Below are 19,533 nucleotides of genomic sequence, written 5' to 3' on the forward strand. Positions count from 1 at the left end.
TTAATACAGCTTTTGCTGTATCCCATGTGAGTTGGTATGGCATGTTATCATTTTCATTTATCTCCAGATATTTTTTGATTTCTCCTTTAATTTCTTCAATTATCCATTGCTTGTTCAATAGCATACTGTTTAGTTTCCACATCTTTGTCCCTTTCTCAGCTTTTTTCTTGTAACTAATTTCTTGCTTTATAGCATTATGATTGGAGAAGATGCTTGTTATTATTTCAATTTTTAAAAATTTATAGATGCTTGCCTTGTTTCCCAACATATGGTCTATCCTTGAGAATGTTCCATGTGCACTTGAGCAGAATGTGTATTCTGCTATTTTTGGATGGAGCATTCTATTAAGTCCAACTGTTTTACCTTTGCATTTAATTCCACTGTTTCCTTGTTGATTTTCTGTCTGGATGATCTGTCCAATGATGTGAGTGGACTGGTGAGTTCCCCTACTATTATTGTGTTATTTCTAATACCTTCTTTCAGGTTTACTAATAGTTGCTTTATGAACTTTGGTGCTCCTGTGTTGGGTGCATAGATATTTATAAGCATTATTTCTTCTTGATGGAGTGTCCCTTTGATCATTATATATTGCCCCTCTTTGTCTCTCTTTACATGTCTTATCTTGAAGTCTACTTTGTCTGATATAAGTATTGCAACACCTGTTCTCTTTTGTTTACCATTAGCTTGGAGTATCATCTTCCACGTCTTCACTCTGAGCCTGTATTTGTCATTGGAGCTGAGATGTGTTTCCAGGAGGCAACACATTGTTGGATCTTGTTCTTTAATCCATCTTGCCACTCTGTGTCTTTTTATGGGAGAGTTCAATCCATTTACACTGAGGGTGATTATTGATGTATGAGGGCTTTGCTGTCATTATATCACTCATTTTCTGGTTTTCCTGCATTTCCTTTGTTTCTCGTCCTGTGTGTTTTTGTCTACCCATTGAATTATGCAGTTTTTTATGATGTGTTTCTTTGTTTTCTCCTTATTTATTTTTTTGTCTCTGTTCTGCCTTTTAGTTTAGTGGCTACTCTGAAGTTTGTATTCAGAATTTCATGTATGGGCTGGCCCCATGGCCGAGTGGTTAAGTTCACACACTCCACTTCGGCAGCCCACAGTTTCGCTGGTTCAGATCCTAGGCGCGGACATGGCACCACTCATTAGGCCTTGCTGAGACGGTGTCCCACATGCCACAACTAGAAGGACCCACAGCTAAAAATATACAACTATGTATTAGGAGGATTTGGGGAGAAAATGCAGAAAAAAATAAAAAGAATCTCATGTATAACATAGTCCATCTTCTGATGGCCTCTTATTTCCTTAGTCTAAACTGATTCAATCCCTTTCCTCCTCCCCTCCTAAGTTATTATTCTCATATCTTATTCCAATTTGTATTGTGAGTTCGTGGTTAAAGTGATTTTACTGGCTGCATAACATGCCATTGCATGACCTACCAGAACTTATTTTATCTATCACTATTATTAGATATTTAGCTGTTTGGTTTTACAAGTAAGAAGACATTAATGGCCACCAGATGGCCACCAAAGTGATCATGTGGCAGTACCACTGCATTGCCCAGATTTGGGTGGGGCCACTCACACTGTACTGTATGTGAGATGTCCCTGGGAGCACAATTTAGAATGTGTAGAGTGCACTGCAGAGCTGTGCTGTGGTCATGTCTAGGAGCCCCAGGGACCCTGTCAGGGGAAAGGGGGATATGATGTGCTTGGAGATCCCAGTGTAACTATGAGTTGAAGGCTTGGAACTAAAGAATATCTTTGTTATTAATCCTAAATTTATTAGCCATGCTGTTACTTGTCTTCCCTCAGCAGTGCTGCTGGGAGAAGCGTGGATTACATACAGGACCAAATTCACTAGTTTCCTTATTCTTTTACCTATGCTTTGTGCTTAGGTTCTTCTATCTCTCTGAGTCTCTTTCATCTTGTCTGACCCTTCCAGCACCTTCCTTCTCCACTGTTCTCAATACTCAGCTCCAGGAATCAGCATGGATCTGTGTAAGTCTAGGGGCCAAGAGTGGCACCTTGATAACAGAGCATTTGCAAAGACTTTCCTAGGGAAGAAGAGAACATTCTATATTGCTGATTTATGTTTACGAAGTCTCCTTCTGGGTAGAGCTTGGGTTAGAAAAGAAAGCATCTTCACAAAAAAATGACATAATTATAGTTTCTTTGCTGACCTGTACATTTTAAAGATCCCTATTTTGCTTGGGAGACCTATGAATATAATGAGACTAAAAAATTACACTTACTTCCTTTCAAATTCCTTCCTAGGGTAATATCTTGACAGAAATTTTATATTTAGAGCTATAAAAATAAGACAACAAAATACTATCTATTGGAAAGAAAGGAAGGAAGAAAGGAAGGAAGAAAGAAAAAGAAGGAAGGAAGGGAGGAAAGGGAAGTGAGGAGAGAGTGAAGGGAAAGAGGAAGAAGGAAAAAGACAAAAGAAGAATGGAGGAAGGGAATGAAAGGGAGGGAAGTACCTCATGTGGGCTTCTTAAATCACTAAGCTCCTTCTTCTGGTGAAGCCAGTTAGTGTCACATAAGCAAAATCCTTGTTGTGCTGTATTTTCAAATGAGTGTTAATATTATATTCCCACAAGTGACTAAATTTTAGAATGTTAATCTTACTACATACACATTTTTGCTATAGTTGAATATTTGCTATCCTATTCTGATTCTATTTGTCTCCTTACTCTGTGTTTTGTGACCCCTTTCTCCCTTTATTTCTTTTTTCAGGTATTAGGGGTGGGGGGATGGGCCAAATGGGTAAAGGGAGTCGAAAGGTACAAATTTCCAGTTATAAAATAAATGAGACATGGGGATAAAATGTACAGCATGGTGACTATAGTTAATGCTGTATTGCATATTTGAAAGTTTCTAAGAAAGTAGATCTTAGAAGTTCTCATCACAAGAAAAAAAAATTCTGTAACTATGTATAGTGATGAATGTTAACTAGACTTCTTGTGGTGATCACTTCAAAATATATACAAGTATGGAATCATTATTGTACACTTGAAACTAATATAATGTTTTATGTCAGTTATACCTCAATAAAAAAAGATAAAAACAGTATCATTAAAAGTTCAAATGTCTGGGAATAAATCTAATGAAAGATGTGTAAGACCTCTAAACAGAAAGTCTTAAAGTTGTATTCAGAGAAAATTTAAAAGCTCTAAATAAACAGATGGACATATGTAATGGATTTGAAACTTAGTATTATAAAAATGTCAATTCTCCCTAAAATTACCTACAGAATCATAACAATTCCAATCAAAATCCCAGAAGTTTATTATTTTTTGAAATTGACAAGCAGATTCTGAAATATATATATGGAATTGCAAATAACCTAGAATACCATGACAAACTTGAGAAAGAACCAAGTGATAGGACTTTCCTACCTGACCTGAAGACTTAGTACAAAAATGACAATAATTAAAACAGTATCGGGGAAAGGATAGACAAAGAGACCAAAGGAAAGAAGAGAGACCAGAAACAGACTCATACATGAATGCATTCCTGTCTAATAACAAAGTTGGCAGTGTAGAACAATGAGTAACAGTAATGCTGGGTCAATTGGATATCCAAATGGGAAAAAATGAAAATTAGTCCCTACTTATACTATGCACATAAATAATTGCAGGTGGATTATAATATAAATGTGAAAGAATAAAGCTTCGAGATGATAACATTTGAAAATATGTTCACGGCCTTGAGATTGGCAACAATTTCTTAAACAGACCCCAAACAGCACCATTATAGGAATACATTAACATCTGAATTGCTTTAATGTCTAAACATGATCAGCAAGTTATGAAAAAATAGGCTGCATAATAATATATTAATAACACTGATAACTACCATTTATTGAGCATTTCCTATATACTAAGCACGCTACCAAGTTTTAAATGCCTTATCTCATTCAACCCTTACTATTACAATAATTATTATACAGTTGTGGAAACTGAGGCACAGAGAGTTTAAGTACCTAGCTCAAGGTTACTTATGCTGCTAATAAGTAACAGAGCAGCTATTCAAACCAGACTCCAGAGCTCACACTCTTAATGATTCCATCCAACGCCTATTTAAGTCATTGGATTTTATATAATGTAGGCATTTAATTGACATACTGATGCAGAACCTGAAGAGGACATGTAGGATGTCTTCGTGAAAATATTTCAGGAGCCCCTGGATCCATTTGGATACTTCTCAGTGTTACATATTGCAAGATGCCAAAAGATAAGAAGAATATTATAAGTGTACTGGCTGAAGCTTCTAAGGATAAATATCTCAGAAATCAGGTCAAAATCATACTGGTAGTTTCAATCTTCCTGTCATGTTATAGAAGAACATTTAATTACAGAGAGAAACATTCATGATTTATTGCTAAGGAAAAAAGTAAAATATACAGTATACAGGAGTCTGGCTTCTACAGTGGGGGAACAATTTCAGCAAACTATCAGCAGGATGTCAAATCCTCCTGCAGATAACAACAACAAAATCTGAACAAAACAGTTAAAAAGACAACAATGTGTATGTACTGGAGCATGAACAAAAGCGGGCACAAACTGGAGTGGAATTAGTCCTTGAAAATCAGGAAGCCCAATGTGCGAGGTTTGCAATTATGCAGCTTTTGGCCTGAAAGTTCTCCCCAATCCACAAGCAGCTCAAGACAGCTGAAAGCCTCAGCCTTACTGGCTTGAAAGGACAGAAGACATAATTTGGTGCTGGCAGAGCAGATGGAAAGTTGAGGAAGAAACCCTGGAAGATAGGGAGACACAGACGGGATAAATCTCAAAATCTGCTTGTAAACTCTGCCCAGTTTCTCAGCTGGTTTGCTAAACTACACATGCATGGGGAGACTCCAGTGGGCCCAGCAAAAAACTAACAGCTGAAAACTAAAAGAATAGTCAGAGATTTCAGCTGCTGCCCACTGCAGGGTAGAGAGAGTTTGAAGTTCTTTTTTTATTCTATTTATTTCTTTAAAAGATATATATTTAAAATAAAGATTAACATTATATTGTGATGTTTATAACATATGTAGATGATATATATATGCTAACAATAATATAAATTATAGGGAGATATAACTGAACTGTATACCTTTATTGTTTGTTATTGTTTTTATTTTATTGTGGAAAAAACGCTTAACACAAGATCTACCCTCACAACAAATTTTTAAGTGCACAATATATTACTGTTCAGCAGATCTCTACAGCATCTTCATCTCGTTTTATTGAAACTTTATGCCTGTTGATTAGTAACTCCCCATTTCCCTTTCCCCTCAGTCCCTGGCAACCACCATTCCACTTTTGATTCAGTGAATTTTACTATTTTATTTAAGTCCTTAGCCCACTTTTTAATCTGGGTATTTATTTTTAAACTATTGAATTGTAGAGTTTTCCTGTATATTTTGGAGAATAACCCCTTATCAGATATACGGTTTGCAATGATTTTCTCCCATTCCATAGGTTGCCTTTTCACTCTGGTGATGGTTTCCTTTGCTGTGTGTAAGCTTTTTAGTTTGATATCATCCAACTTGTTTATTTTTGGTTTTGGTGTCATATTCATGAAATCATTGACAAGATCCATGCCAAGAAGCTTTTTCCCTATGTTCTCCCTTAGGCGTTTTACAGTTTGGGGTGTTATCTTTTAAGTCTTTAATCTATTTTGAGTTTATATTTGTGTTTGGTATAAGATAAAGGTCCAATTTCATTCTTTTGCATGTGGATATCCAGTTTTCCCATCACCATTTCTTGAAGAGAAATTACGTATTCTGTATATTCTCTGCACCCTTGTTGAAGATCAATTGACGATATATATTGACTATGTGAGAGTCACTGGGGTAAACATGATATTCTTCCTTCTCCATTAACATTGTTTCCTGAAGTCGGGGAAGGCATACCCTAGGGTGTGTAGGGCCTGGGGCAAATAACATTCTGCAGGGCCACTATTTACATAAACAATTTGAATCACCCCAAGTCAGTGTATCCGTCCCACCCTTATGGTCTAATCACTCTCCAGGCTACTCTCTTAGAGGCCAGGTCCAGCCATAGGGACCCTAGGGAAACCCCAGAGTTTCAAGTCCTGGAGCTCCTGGGGCATCTGGTTTGTACCCTGCAGGGGGTGAGTGCTCTGAAGAGAAGATAGGGGAATGTGCCTTATGTGTCCGGGCAGGGTTTGGGGCACCTCACCCAGATGGCACTGCCAGTCTTCATCTGGCATGGGAATTCTGAGGAAGGGCCCAAGGTGGTATTATGCCATCTCTGTCTTTGTCCTTCTCTCTCTCTTCCTCTGGTCACCATACTAAATCTCATGGGGACTATATCAGAGCACACTTGTGTGATGCCATGCAATGCCCACTCCCAAAACCTTCTTTTTGACCAAAAATCTATAACAAATCTGTGTCCCCAACATGAAACCCAGGTGTCTTAAGTCTCTCTACCTCACACAGGGCAGGTTGGAACAGTCCTTTCTCCCACCTACATTGTTGGAGAGTTGGATCGCAGCACTCTGCTTTCTAGATTGGCTGTCAGTCCCTCAATAGTTTTTTGTGTAAAACAGCTTTATTGAGACATAATTCACATAACATATAATTCACTCAAAGTGTACAATTCAATAGTTTTTAGTATATCACAGAGATGTGCAACTATCACCACAATTTTGGAACATTTTCTCCACCGCTAAAAGAAACCCCGTACCTCCATTCCCCTCCCCCCTCAGCCCCAGGCAACCACTAATCTATTTTCTGTCTTTATAGGTTAGCCTATTCTGGATAGTTCATAGAAATGGAATTGGACCATATACAGAGTAGGAAGGGGATCTTTCTGTGTCAATATCTGCTTAGGAAGTCAGGTAGTTAACTAAGTTAGCTAACTCTTTCTTTATGAATGGAGGGGCTGTCCCAAATGAAGTCCAGTTTGCATTAGGAGAGGCCTATTTCTTTTCATGGAGAATGGTTAAGGAAATAATTACCTGGATGGAGGCAAGGAAGTCATCTGAGTAGAGAAAGTATCTTAGAGTATTTGTTACCAAGAAATACTGTATTTTTTCCCAGAATGATGTTAACTCTGCAATTGCTCTGTGTACCAGGTAGGGCAGATGCATCTAGTTTATGAATAAGGTCAAATGAACAGTAATAATTCATATTCCACTGGCTCATTACCTGCAAACTGCCCCCCTCTCAAATATTTCTGGGAGTCTACATGGTATATTTATGATTAAGCCTGCTCCCCACAGTCACTGCCCCTACTTTGCAGGGCACCACACTGTTTGTGCCACCCTGACTGGCTGTGCCTGGTCTACAGTAAGAAGAGGAAATGTACAGTTATGGGTGAAGCCCAACCTTCCTTCAATATGGTAACTTTCTCTTTTCTGTGATCCTTCATGGGTTGAGCTAGGGACGAGTCCCAATCCCACATTGTTCTCAGGATCACAGCATGTCTGCAAACAACTGAGGCTTCGTTCCTGGCTAGATGGCTGTACCTGGCTCTCAGAGGGTAAAGAGAAGGAAAACTCCTTGCAAATAGACCTGTTTGGGGGCTGCCTGCAAATCCCCAGAGCTTCTAAGAGATGGCTGAACCCCAGCAGTGAGATCTCTACCGTATTTCGAATTTCCTGTCTGAGTAAATCTTCATGTCTTTTATTTTGGGGCATGCAAGAGCTTGGCCTGAGAGCTTACTGCTCTCAGTCTGGTCTTTCTCCTAAGGCCGGGTGAAGGAAGGACAGCAGAGGATACTGTGCTGAGTACAGAGACATACCACCCATATGCGACACAGCGATGTCGCCACAACCTCTGGTCTAAGTCTCCCATAGGAAGTCCAATTACCAGTATTTCATCACAGCACAGTGTTTTAGGTTCAGCTCCTCATCCCACTTAGGTCCTGAGCTCACAGTCCACACAGTCTTCTTGAGGTGTGGGGCCCAGGACGAGTTCTGCAGAGCCTGTGCTCCGACCTCAGGGATGACTCCTGCTCCTTTGTAACCTTTCCTGTGATCTAACACTAACTTCTGCGTTCTTTTTGCCTTCTTATCTGTCTGCTAGTCTAGAGCAAGTCAAATGCCCCCACTGATTCCTACAACTAGATATTGTGGGCAGTCATGATAGACTTTTTTCCTGCGTAGAAAGAGAGTATGGGAGATTACGAAATTGACTGTTTTGACTCAGAGACTTTCGAGGATAACCACGCTCCTTTCTGCTAAGAGCCACTTAAGTGTCCCTATCACAAGTCCTGTGAGAGCAGTGGCCCTGTCCTCAGCAACCAGGTGCACTGCCACAGAGAATGGGGACTGAGAGCTACCCCAGGGACAAGATCAGAATAAGATGCTCTCTCATCTGCCATCGCTTCTTCCTGGGAATGCTTACAGAAGACAACTTGGTTAAAATCTAAAATGCTTCTAGTTTCTACAATTATCGTATAAGCACTAGCATCCAGCTTACACTCTAAGTTTTGGCATAAGCATTAAATCTACTGGAGCATCCATGACTAGACACAAAATTTGGGTCAGGATTTCTGAACTTTTCTTTTACATATTTGAATAGATGGCTAGCCTTTCTTTGATCATCACTTACCATCATAAATTGAGTCCTTCAAAGCAAAAAATTATACAAATGACATCAAAGTACATAAGCTGTCCAGGGAGACCTAGTAAAAAAGACACAAGAACGAGGAAGCATAAGCAGGTGAGGCAGGTGCTCTTTGTAGGTACACTTTGCAGTATTCACCTATATACTGGACTGCTTTGAATTTTCCATATCTCTGAAATGAAACGTTCCTGATGGAACAGCTTGTTGAAGGCAGTGGTTCTCAAAATTTTGGTCTTAAAATCCTTTTACACTCTTAAAAATGACTGACAACCCCAAATAATTTTTGTATGGGTAATATCTATCAATATGTATCAAATTAGAAATTAAAAATGAAAAATTTTAAATATTTATTAATTTGTCACCATATTAACATAAGTTACATTCTACAGGTTAACATAAACAACATATTTTTATGAAAGATAACTATTTTCAAAACCAAAATAATATCCGTCAGAAAAATGGCATTTTTTTATATTTTTGCAACTCTCTTTACACTTGGCTAATAAAAGACAGCTGAACTCTCTCATCTCCTCCTTTATTTAATCTGCTATGACATCATATATCATGTTGCCTTTGGGAAATCCCACTATACACTCATGAGAAAAAGGCAAATAATCACTCCTCGTGCACCTTGACTCCAGCTGTCTACGCAAGCCCTCTTGTACTCAGTGTCCTGTGCATATGCCTTGCAAGCAATGGGTCTGACCTCCAGAATACCAGTTGAAAGGATCTCAGCAGTTACCATTGCTGCTGGGACAGCTGCAATTGCTTATCAAGCTTACAAAAGATTTTATGTTAAAGATCATCGCAGGAAATCTACAGTAAAACTTCACATGCAGAAAGACAACCCCAATGTGTACTGTCATTGTTGGAGGTCCAAAAAGTTCCCATTCAGTGATGGATTTCACACAAAATACAACAAAGAGATGAGGCAACATGGGACCTCTGATCATTAAGAGAAAAGAAATTTAAATGGACACTTTTGGTCCTGCACACCAATGTCATGATGTTACCCGATTGTTTAATTAGAATGACTACCACTTCTGCCTAATGTACATCCTCTGGGTTCTAGATGTGGTATATTGCAAACTACAGCTTTCATAGTCACAGCATTTGCCTTGCCTGTTGAATCATCATGGTGCACATTTGCTTAAATGAAGGAAAAAAGTAAAAAGGGGAAACCACCCTCATGACCTGGGGGTTATTCTGGTCTTGTAAGGATCCATTTCTTTACATTTAAAATAATGACGTTAGAATATATTTTGTATGTTTAAGTTAATGTATTAAATTATTCTCAAAATAAAAAAAAAGAAAAACAACTTTGGTCTCACAGCTTCCCCAAAGGATCCCTGATCATACTTTGAGAACTGCTGGCTTAAGGGATCAAATTTGTCTTAAATCAGGGCTGTATAGCATACGCATTGTCTGCATATGGCTTGCAGCTGGAAGAAACCATCTTATGTATCAACAGAGAAAGAGGGTGAAGCAAACCCCTCCCCTGTACCACTGGGCTAGCCTGTTTCTTTCCCAACAACCTGGACTCCCCCAGATGGATGGACAAAGTATATGGCAATCTCAGAAGGGAACGGCAGCATAAGAGGAAGGGAGTTTGGTGGTCTGCCTACTGGAACTTCCTCTTGTACCACCCAAAGGAAAGTCCATCATAATGGAGGCCTGGCAGCTCTGGCTAGCACAGATTGGACTAGAGGACTCACTCAGTAGCCGAGGGACACAGGCAAATTTAAAGCCTGTCAGATGACACACATGTGAAGAATAGATATAATAAAAAGAGAAATATTTAATCAAAAAGCGAACAAAACCTCAAAGCATCATGTATTTTCAATAGATGCTCCTCTACCTGACCCCCCTGCCAACATGCATGCTACCTATTAAGTTTCTCAGTCTGCTGCTCTACTCACGCTCTCAGGAAAACTGGCCTCCCACAGGAGAAGTCTCACTCCCTGGGCCCTTCCAGAGTTTCCATCCTTGAGTGGTGCCCTAGGTTTTAGCCAGCTGAACACAGATGATGCCCTCTCCCAGTTAGATTCCTTTAACAGAAAGGAGAGGCGGTTACCAGAGGGGATGGGGGTGGGAGGAGGGCGAAAAAGGGCACATTTAGGGTGACAGATGGCAACTCGACTTTTGGTGAACACGATGCAGTCTATACAGACGTTAAAATATAATGTACACCTGAAATTTATATAACATTATAAACCAATATGACTTCACAAAATAAATTAATTAAAAACAAAAAGAAAGGAGAGGTCAATTGTCAACTGTCAAATTGAGAGGTCAATTGTCCTCACCACTCCCAGGGATTTGTTTTGGGTGGAGATATATTTATTCCTTGTACTGTCCCCTCTTACTTGCATATATGAGTAGGGAATGATGCCCTATCTAAGAATCTGGTTTGGCCTAAAGTAAATAAAAATTTGTAATTTCGAGGCACTGGCTAAGTTCTTGTACCACTAAAGAGTGGCCACCAGAGAAAGATGGTCCCAAGATTTAAAAGGGCAGTAGAATGGATCCTCATGCCTTCTACATTAAAAAGCCTCCTGAAGAAAGGAGGGTGAAGAAAGAACTGTTACTGCCGTGGAAAACAGTCTAAGTGAAATCTTCACTGAGGGCAGGGGACCTGCAGATCTGACAGCATTTAGGAAAACACAATTCCTTAAATGGTGTTTAGATTTTTAGTCTTCGAAAATATTGGTTGTTCTTAGGACAAGTTTGTATTCTTGCCAACAGTTGTCCACAGGTATCCACCAGATTTTAAGAAGAATGAGAAAAACTATCTTCACTTCACACCATGGTTGAGAGAGATCAAAGGTCACCCGACTTAACATAGCAAAGCCAGCAGTGGATGTTTCTGCAGCACTTGCCTGTAGTGTCAGTCTAAATAACTCGGGCTTTGGCAGAACATCTGCTGTGGGTTATTTTGCCTAGTGAAGTCCCTGAGATAGGAGAGGGATGGCTTTTAAGGCAGGTGAGCATCAGTAGTTAAGGGACCGAATTTCCTATACCATGAAGGCATGGAAATTTGGGAGCAGCGAGGAAATGTCCCTCACTGAGAGTGGGAGAAAGATGACTCCCCAGCCGGCACTCCCGGGCACCTGGGAATGAAGCAGAAAATGGAGCATGTCCTCAACGGATGCTGCTGTACCAGACGTCCTCTTATATCAGCTGTGCTTCCTTGAACTCTGAGGATAGTTATGCCAAGTAACCCCTTGAAAGTTATTTTCTCCTACACTGTAATTTCCCAGGTCATCCTCTCAGTCGGGGTGTTTAACGTGTACAGCCTTGTGCAGCTGGAGGAGACCATAAGACAGACAGGATTGGGAAGCCAGACAAGAAGCAGGAAGGTTGCTCCTTTCCTTTGCTGTACTGTGTTCCTTCATCATGTCACTTCTTATGTGACACTAATGTATACCTTGCTTGGTTCCAGGAAACTATTCCTATTCCACTATGCTGAAACTCTTTCCTTTCTGACCCACTAAGTTGGAATCCTGAGGCCAGAAATTATCTTTTGAATCTCCAGTTTGTCATCACCTAGTACCATCTGGCATTCAATCAAAATTTAAATGGAAAAAAACTGAAATAAATTTTCCTTAAGGAGAAATCATTACATCTATTAAGAAACAGTAAGAACAAAGAGTGTGAAGGTACGCATATTGTGATTATATAAATGCAAAGATTTACTTGCTTGTGTCTTTTTATTATACATGTTATGTTCCTGGGCAATTAAATTAATATTGGAAGAATCTTTCGAGTCAATTAAATATTTAGATAATTGAGTATGCTTTCACATTATCTCTTGTTACCAAACATATCAGTTTATTCAAAATAAAGGGGCTGAAAAAAAAATCAAAAGAAAAAAAAAAGGCCTGTGGCTCCTCCTCCAGACACCCCCTCCGAACGGTGATGAACAGGAGGGACAGTTTCCCCCCCTCCGCACGGGAGACATTATCCTTGCAGTGTTGTAGGCTGTTTTGAAATTCTTTTCTTTAGAAGTGATTTTTTTCCCTTAATATCAAAGAGCTGCTGCTGTCCCTGTGGCTAGCGCACCGGGGCCGAGGACACGGCGGCGCGGCTGGTGACCATGCAGACTAACGATGGAGCAGCCGGGGACGCGCTCTCCAGGGTCTGCGAGCCGCGCACACCTTGACTGACAGCGGATTCCTCTCCACAGGTTTCCCCGTGGGAACGTGCGATCGTTCGGTTTTCTTTAAAAAATCGTGGAAGGGGCTCGGCCAGCGGAGGGGCCGGGTGCGGGGGCCGCGGGAGCGCATCGAGACCCGGCTCCGGCCCTGCGGTGCGCGCGGCCGCGGACGGGCTCTGCGGGCCGGTCCCGCTCCAGGTCCCGCGGGGGAGCGGCAGCGGCAAGGGGCGGCAAGGGGCCCGAGAGCCCGCTCTGGGCCGCCTAGCGCGCGGAAGGCGCGGCCGAACGCTCCCCGCAGCCCGCCGCTCCTGCCCGGGGCTCGGCGGCTCGGCGGCGTCTGGACGGGCGGGGACACCGCGTGGAGCGCACCCGCCGAGGCCAGATGTACCAGAACCCCGCTGCGACGCTCCCGCCCGCACTGAAGCCCCGCTTCGTAAAGAAAGTCCTAGCCTGTCCGCGCCGGGTCCCGAGAGAGGCGGCGGCACAGCAACGAGCGTGAACGCCGCACAGGAGGTTTGTCCCCGCCCGCGCGCCGTACCGCCGGCCCAGCAGGGCAGGGCGCGCGGCCGAGATGGGCGAGACCATGTCGAAGAGACTGAAGCTGCATCTGGGCGGGGACGCAGAAATGGAAGAGCGGGCGTTTGCCAATCCCTTCCCGGACTACGAAGCCGCCGCCTCAGCGGTATTCGGCGCTGGAGCGACCGAGGAGGCAGGGTGTGCTCGCCCCCTGCCCGCCGCTGACGAGCCCGGCCTCCCTTTTCACAACGACGGGAAGGTGAGTAGGCCAGGCCTCAGGCCGCGCCACGGGGGGAGCGCCGGCGGTGGTAGCGTCCACCCGTCCGCGGTTGCGTCCGCCGGCCCGCCCCGCGGCGCGATGACGTTACCGTGCGCGCGCCGCGCTGGGTCCAGGCCTCGTGGCGGTCGCGGATTACTTGGGGAGACCTCTGCGCGTCTTCCGTTTGCGCGAGGTGTATTCGTCCCAGGCAGGCCATCCGAGGGCTGTCCCCTTCTTTTTAGTTAGCCTCTGTCCTCTGGGTGGGCGCCCCCTAGCGCCTCCTCCCTCTGAAACATAGTGACGCAGCGCTCTATTTTTGCCAGGTAGGGTGACTGTCCGGCTCCGCTGGCGGTCGGTGGGGAGGTGTATTTATGAGAGCTCTGTCGACGAAAATAATCCATAACCAATCTGTAAATGAAAATTTGAGTGAGTTTATTCTGAGCTTAAATCTGAGGATTATAACCCGGGAGAGTCTTTCCACAAAGGAACAGAGCACTCCAAAGAAGTGGGGGTATAAGGGTGGTTATATACCCTCAAAGAAGGTGTTTCACATGTGATTGAAATGTCCCTCCCACAATAGTCACAAGATTGCCCTGTCGGCATAGCACTTGATGGACACAGCAGGTCGTGGGTCTGCTATCTTGGTGGGCGGAGCAGGAGGCAAGTCTATTGTCTCCAGCTGGGCGGTCACAGGTGAGCGCAGCAATCAGCTTCTAGCCTAAGGAAAGATACTTAATCCTTAAGGAGACGCCAACAGTGGGAGGGGGAGGGAAGTTGCACCTTTATCTCAAGGGCCTTTGCTCTTGCCATAGGGAATCTCTAAAGCAGATATACACTGCATGCTCAATGGCCTCGGTCAGGCCCTTTTGGAAAGACAAGGTCAGGCCGAATTAGGTTTACACCAAATGGCTTCCTCATATATTCCAATATATCCTATTACTTGCCATTTTTGTCAGCCCTGAGCACGCCGCACATCTGGAGCTGCATACGTACCCATGGACGACCTTTTCATAGTTTTCCTGGGGCCGATCTTATCCCCTGGGCCCCTGCCCTAGGAATTTAGGGCAGGCACGGGAACAACAAAGCTGCACGGGAACAACAAAGCATTGTTGGTAAGCCGTTGGTCATCTGTCTGTGTGCCCAGGAGTCGGAAGGGCGAAATCTGAACAAACGTTAACTTGGTAGGGAAAAGTGGAAATAAAGGAGGACGTGAACATCAACATAACTGTTTTCATGTTTGGTAAAACCATACATCTACCGCCTAGGTGGTTGTTTTTCCACCGATCTCGGCGTTCCAAGTCCCACTTCCCTCCCTGGCTCCCCGTGTATTTTGTGTTCCAAAAGGTGTAAGTTCGTCAGAACTAAGAAGACAGTTTTGAAAGAGCCATTGGTCTGAATATGGAATCTGAGGCAAGTGTCTCCTCTAAATCTCCCTTTCCTTAAATGTGGTTAAAAACGGAATAATTCCTAACTCACAGGGATGTCACTGATTGATTGAATTAAAGTGTATAAATTGCCTGGCAAACTGCCTAATATGGTACCTAGTAGACCCCCGATAAATGTCAGCCTCTTTTTTTCTCCCTGGAAATTCAAGTCTTATGGTTTAGAATTCATATTTCAATATTGATTTTTCTCTAGATTTCTCCTGTTTTCACATACATATCTGTTATATTTGTGACTTAGTGTTCATTCACGTTTTTTTTTTTCTTTGAGGAAGACTGGCCCTGAGCTAATATCCATGCCCATTTTCCTCTACTTTATATGTGGGATGCCTGCCACAGCGTGGCTTGGCAGGCAGTGCGTAGGTACACACTTGGGATTTGAACCGGGGCTGCCGAAGCAGAATGTGCGAACTTAACCACTGTGCCGCCGGGCTGGCTCCTTGTTCACGTTTTTTATATTATTTTTATAATAAATCTTTGGCAAGCGTTAAGAAAAAATCCATCCTTCATGCTTATTATCAGTGGCCATCTCATATAATCAAACTCCTGACCACTATTTGAGTTTCCGTGAGAACAACAAAGAGATGGAAATAGTTGTTTCATTTTCTACCTCATGGAGAATAAACACTGGTTCTGAAATTACATGTTTTTCTTTTTACCCTTTTTATCTGGTAAATGTGATTTTTGACCTCAATTATATACCAAACTGACTTATGTAACAGAAAATTAAACCACAAATAACTAGTGGGGCTTGTGATATCTGTATGCAGTTAAACAAAATAGTGGGAGTGGGGACCCATGCCAGTGGTTGTGATTAGTGGATATGCTAAAGAAAGGGGAAATGGAAATTGTGGTGTTCTTGAACATGAAAATGAGAGCACATTAAAGGGAGAGGGATTGTGATTTTAAAAGGTGGAAAGAGGGGCCAGCCTGGTGGCTAAGTGGTTCAAGTTCCATGTTTTTCACTTCCGCCGTCAGGGTTGGCAGCTTTGGATCCGGTGCAGACCTACTCCACCCACCAGCCATGCTGTAGAGGCATCCCGCAGACAAAAAATAGAGGAAGATTGGCGCAGATGTTAGCTCAGGGCTAATCTTCCTTACCAAAAAAAAAAAAAAAATGGAAAGAATGCTTCTTAGTTATAGGAAAGTCATAAGAGAAAATAAATATTAAGTTCCGCTGTCTTCTGTATAGATACTTTACAATTGGCAGATTATTACATTTTTTAATTCTTAAAATATTATGTTAAAATGTATTTAAGATAGAAGATATCCAATTAACCATTTGTTTTGATAGACATGAAGTTTCATGAAAATGAGGATGTTATGGGTCGAATTGTGTCTCCCAAAAAGATATGTTGAAGTCGTAATCACTGGAACTTCAGAATGTGACCTTATTTGGAAATAAGGTTACGGTAGATGTAATTAGTTAAGATCATCCTGGAGTAGGGTAGGCCCTTCATCCCTTATAATTGGTATCCTTATAAGAAGAGAAGAGAGAAAGAAATGCACAGGGAGAAAGAAGATGGCATGTGATGATGGAGGCAGAGAGTGGAGTGATGGTTCTACAGGCCAAGGAATGCCAAGGATTGCCAGCAAACAGTAGAAGCTAGAAGAGGTAAGGAAGGATTCTCCCCTACTATTTTCAGAGGGTGCATGGCCCTGCCAACGACTTGATTTTGGATTTATGGCCTCCAGAACTGTGAGACTATAAATTCCTGTTCGTTTAAGCCACTCAGTTTCTTTTGGCACCCCTAGGAAACTAATAGGGAGGGCAATTTGTAAATCTCTAATTTAGGCATAGAGGGATAAGTTTTTCTTGGTGAGGTGTGCTGTCGGTGAGAAGAGATTACAGAAAATTTACCAACACAATAAAACTTTATTACAAAGTATCCTTTAAGTCATTTACTGAATCTCATTTTAGGTTAGCTGTGTATATGTGTGGTGTAATCAGTGAATCAATAAATTCTCTTCCAATTCTAAAATCAGCTCAAGTCTCCTCTGGATCATGTTTTCATAAGTAGGCTTTTGTAAACTTTTTAACAACATTGGTCCAAATATTATGAAAAGCAGTGAACCAACGTAGTAGCAGTTTTTTTAGTTATGGAAGGTATCTGAAGTAGATACTGTTGGCTACTTATCTAACAGCCATTTCTTCCCTTCTTTTTACTTGATTTTGTGGTGGCCATGGACTTCAGGCAAAGTGAACCCAGCTCTGGGGACTGAATCATAATTAATCTAAGCCAGTGGTTCTTAAAAGTGTGCTTCTCTGACCACCAGCATCAGCTTTATCTGGTGTATCATCAGGATCCAGTCAGACACACAGTAATTTGATAGAGAAAGTTTAATATAAAGAGCTATTACTAACCGTAACAAGACTGGAGTAATGAGAGATTGTCTCATAAAAAATAAAGCAAACTCCAAAGAATATGGGACTAGCAGGTGTAAGAAGCCGGCTACTCCTAGGGCTGAGAGGGCATTCAAGGAAGAGGCCTCTGTTATTAGCTGTCTGTTGCTGTGTAGTAAATTATTCCAAAACTTAGTAGCTTAATAAATGTGTATTATCTCACATAGTTTCTAAGGGTCAAGAATCCAGTTGCAGGTTAGCTAAATGGTTCTGGCTCAGGGTCCCTCACAAGGCTGCAGTCATCTGAAGACTCAGCTGGAGCTAGAGAGGCTGCTTCCAAGCTCACTCACACAGCCATTGGCAGGCCTTACTAGCTGTTGGTTAGAGGCTTCACTTTCTTACCACGTGGGCCTTGCCCTAGGCTGCCTATGACATGGCAGCCAGCATCCTCTAGAATGAGTGATCAAAGGGAGAGTGTGCTAGAGCACTGAAAATGGAAGCTGTATTCATCTATTATGTATTCTCAGAGGTGACATACCATCACCTCTGCCATATTCTATTCATTAGAAGCAAGACAATCATTCTAACCCACACTCAAAGGGAGGGATTACACAAGAACATAAAAAGCAGGAAGTTTACAGCCCTGTAGCTAGGGCTGAGATTTCCAATTTGTTGAGGAGGGCATGGCCATAGCTCACTGGGTGACAGAGAAGTTGCGGTGATGCTGCAGCAGTGGAACTTGCTGGAGATGCACCATCTAGAATATGTAATGAGTGTTATAGTAAGTGAGAATATATAAAGTTTGTAATGGGGGCACAAGAGAAGAAAGAAGAGAGATTAATTTTGTCTACTGGCATGAAGAGTAGCAGAATGTGCTGCCCCCAAATATGCCACTTTGATATAAGAATTATTTTGAACTGATTATTTTTGAGAAACTGCAGACACAAGAGAATCTCAGAAAACAGAATAGAAGTTACTCTTTTGTTAGAGACATTTACGTTTATAAAGGAAGTCTCCATTTGTAAGTGTCTCCCTGTCTGTACCAGGAAAAGAAAGATGACTGAATGTCCAGAAACTCTTATCGATGCAGAAGGCGTGGACTTAAATCTGCTTAAAAACCGTACCCTTTTTTACTCTGCTTTTCCTAGTAAGCTCCCATAACTGGCCTCTCTCACCTGCCTCTCAACATCTTTCTTTTGTCTTTAGCTGAAGATGGTATTTAAGGTGGTGGCTTGGGCAGTATTGGGAAGTTACTCAGTTTTCCTGGGTATCTGCTATGTATACACAGGAGGTATACATGTTAATAAACTTCTTGTTTATCTTTCTCTTGTTAATCTGTGTTTTATTATTGGGGGGGAGGGGTGGAGGTGGTTAGGAGGGGTCTCAGCCAAGAAATTATAAGGTAAAAGGAAAATTATTTTTCTTTCCTTACAGTCATCAGGGAAGGCTTTTCAGATAACATGACATTTATGTGGCCCTTTAAGGATTAAGTGGTGTTAAAAGATAAACTGAGGCATATTAAAAATTTAAGAGTTTGTTTAAGCACAAATCAATTCAATTCAGGCAGCACCAAACTGGAAGTGGTTAGGAGGTCTCTGGAGACAGGAGCCAGGGGAACGACTTATATAGAGAAAGTGCGGAAGCAAAGAAAGGAAGTTATTTGATTGGCTATAGCTTAAAGCCTAGTTGGCTGTTTGTGATTGCCTGTCCTCAGTGTTTTGATTTCATAACTTTGAGGCATTACAGGCTTAGATTTTGGTTTGCTTATATAGGCTGCCATGACATTAGAGCCACTCAGTCTGATAGCCTCCTAGTTTAATTAACAGTGGGATTTGCCAGGCTGAGAGAGAGAACTGATGAGCAAGGACTTAAGAGATACTATGTTAAGAGAATGGCAAGAAGTAAAATTTGACTGGAGAAGAGGGAGCCTGAATGACATTGGATAGTAATGAGGCTGAAAAGGTAGATTGGAGCCAATTCTGAAGGACTCAATGAGTCCTAAGGATTTGAAAACTTTTTCCACAGAAAAATGAAGATAAAGAAAACTTTCACTTGGTCTCTATAATTTTGCATAATCTTAAACTGTGGAAATGCTTTATTTTATAATTCTTTAATTTTCCATATTTTTATTTAGAAATGTATTCTTTTTCACTCCAAAATTTGGTTATCTTAATCTATCATGAAAACAGAACTTCTCAGTTGCCCAGAG

The 19,533-nt window shown here is 41.8% G+C and overlaps 1 protein-coding gene across 4 annotated transcripts in view; it reads left to right on the top strand.

Moving 5' to 3' along the window:
* Window positions 1-13,324: 13,324 nt before the first annotated feature.
* LANCL2 (LanC like glutathione S-transferase 2) overlaps window positions 13,325-19,533 on the top strand; it is an 87,319-nt gene continuing 81,110 nt past the window's right edge. Inside the window, exon 1 of one of the 4 annotated variants that reach the window (XM_046669488.1) lies at window positions 13,325-13,538. In XM_046669488.1, the coding sequence (XP_046525444.1) occupies window positions 13,335-13,538 (204 nt within the window). In that variant the 5' untranslated portion in view covers window positions 13,325-13,334. The other 3 variants (XM_046669492.1, XM_046669491.1, XM_046669489.1) reach the window with 3 other exon arrangements.

The sequence above is a fragment of the Equus quagga genome, chromosome 8 (assembly GCF_021613505.1).
Source record: "Equus quagga isolate Etosha38 chromosome 8, UCLA_HA_Equagga_1.0, whole genome shotgun sequence".
NCBI classification, from domain to species: Eukaryota; Metazoa; Chordata; class Mammalia; order Perissodactyla; family Equidae; genus Equus; species Equus quagga.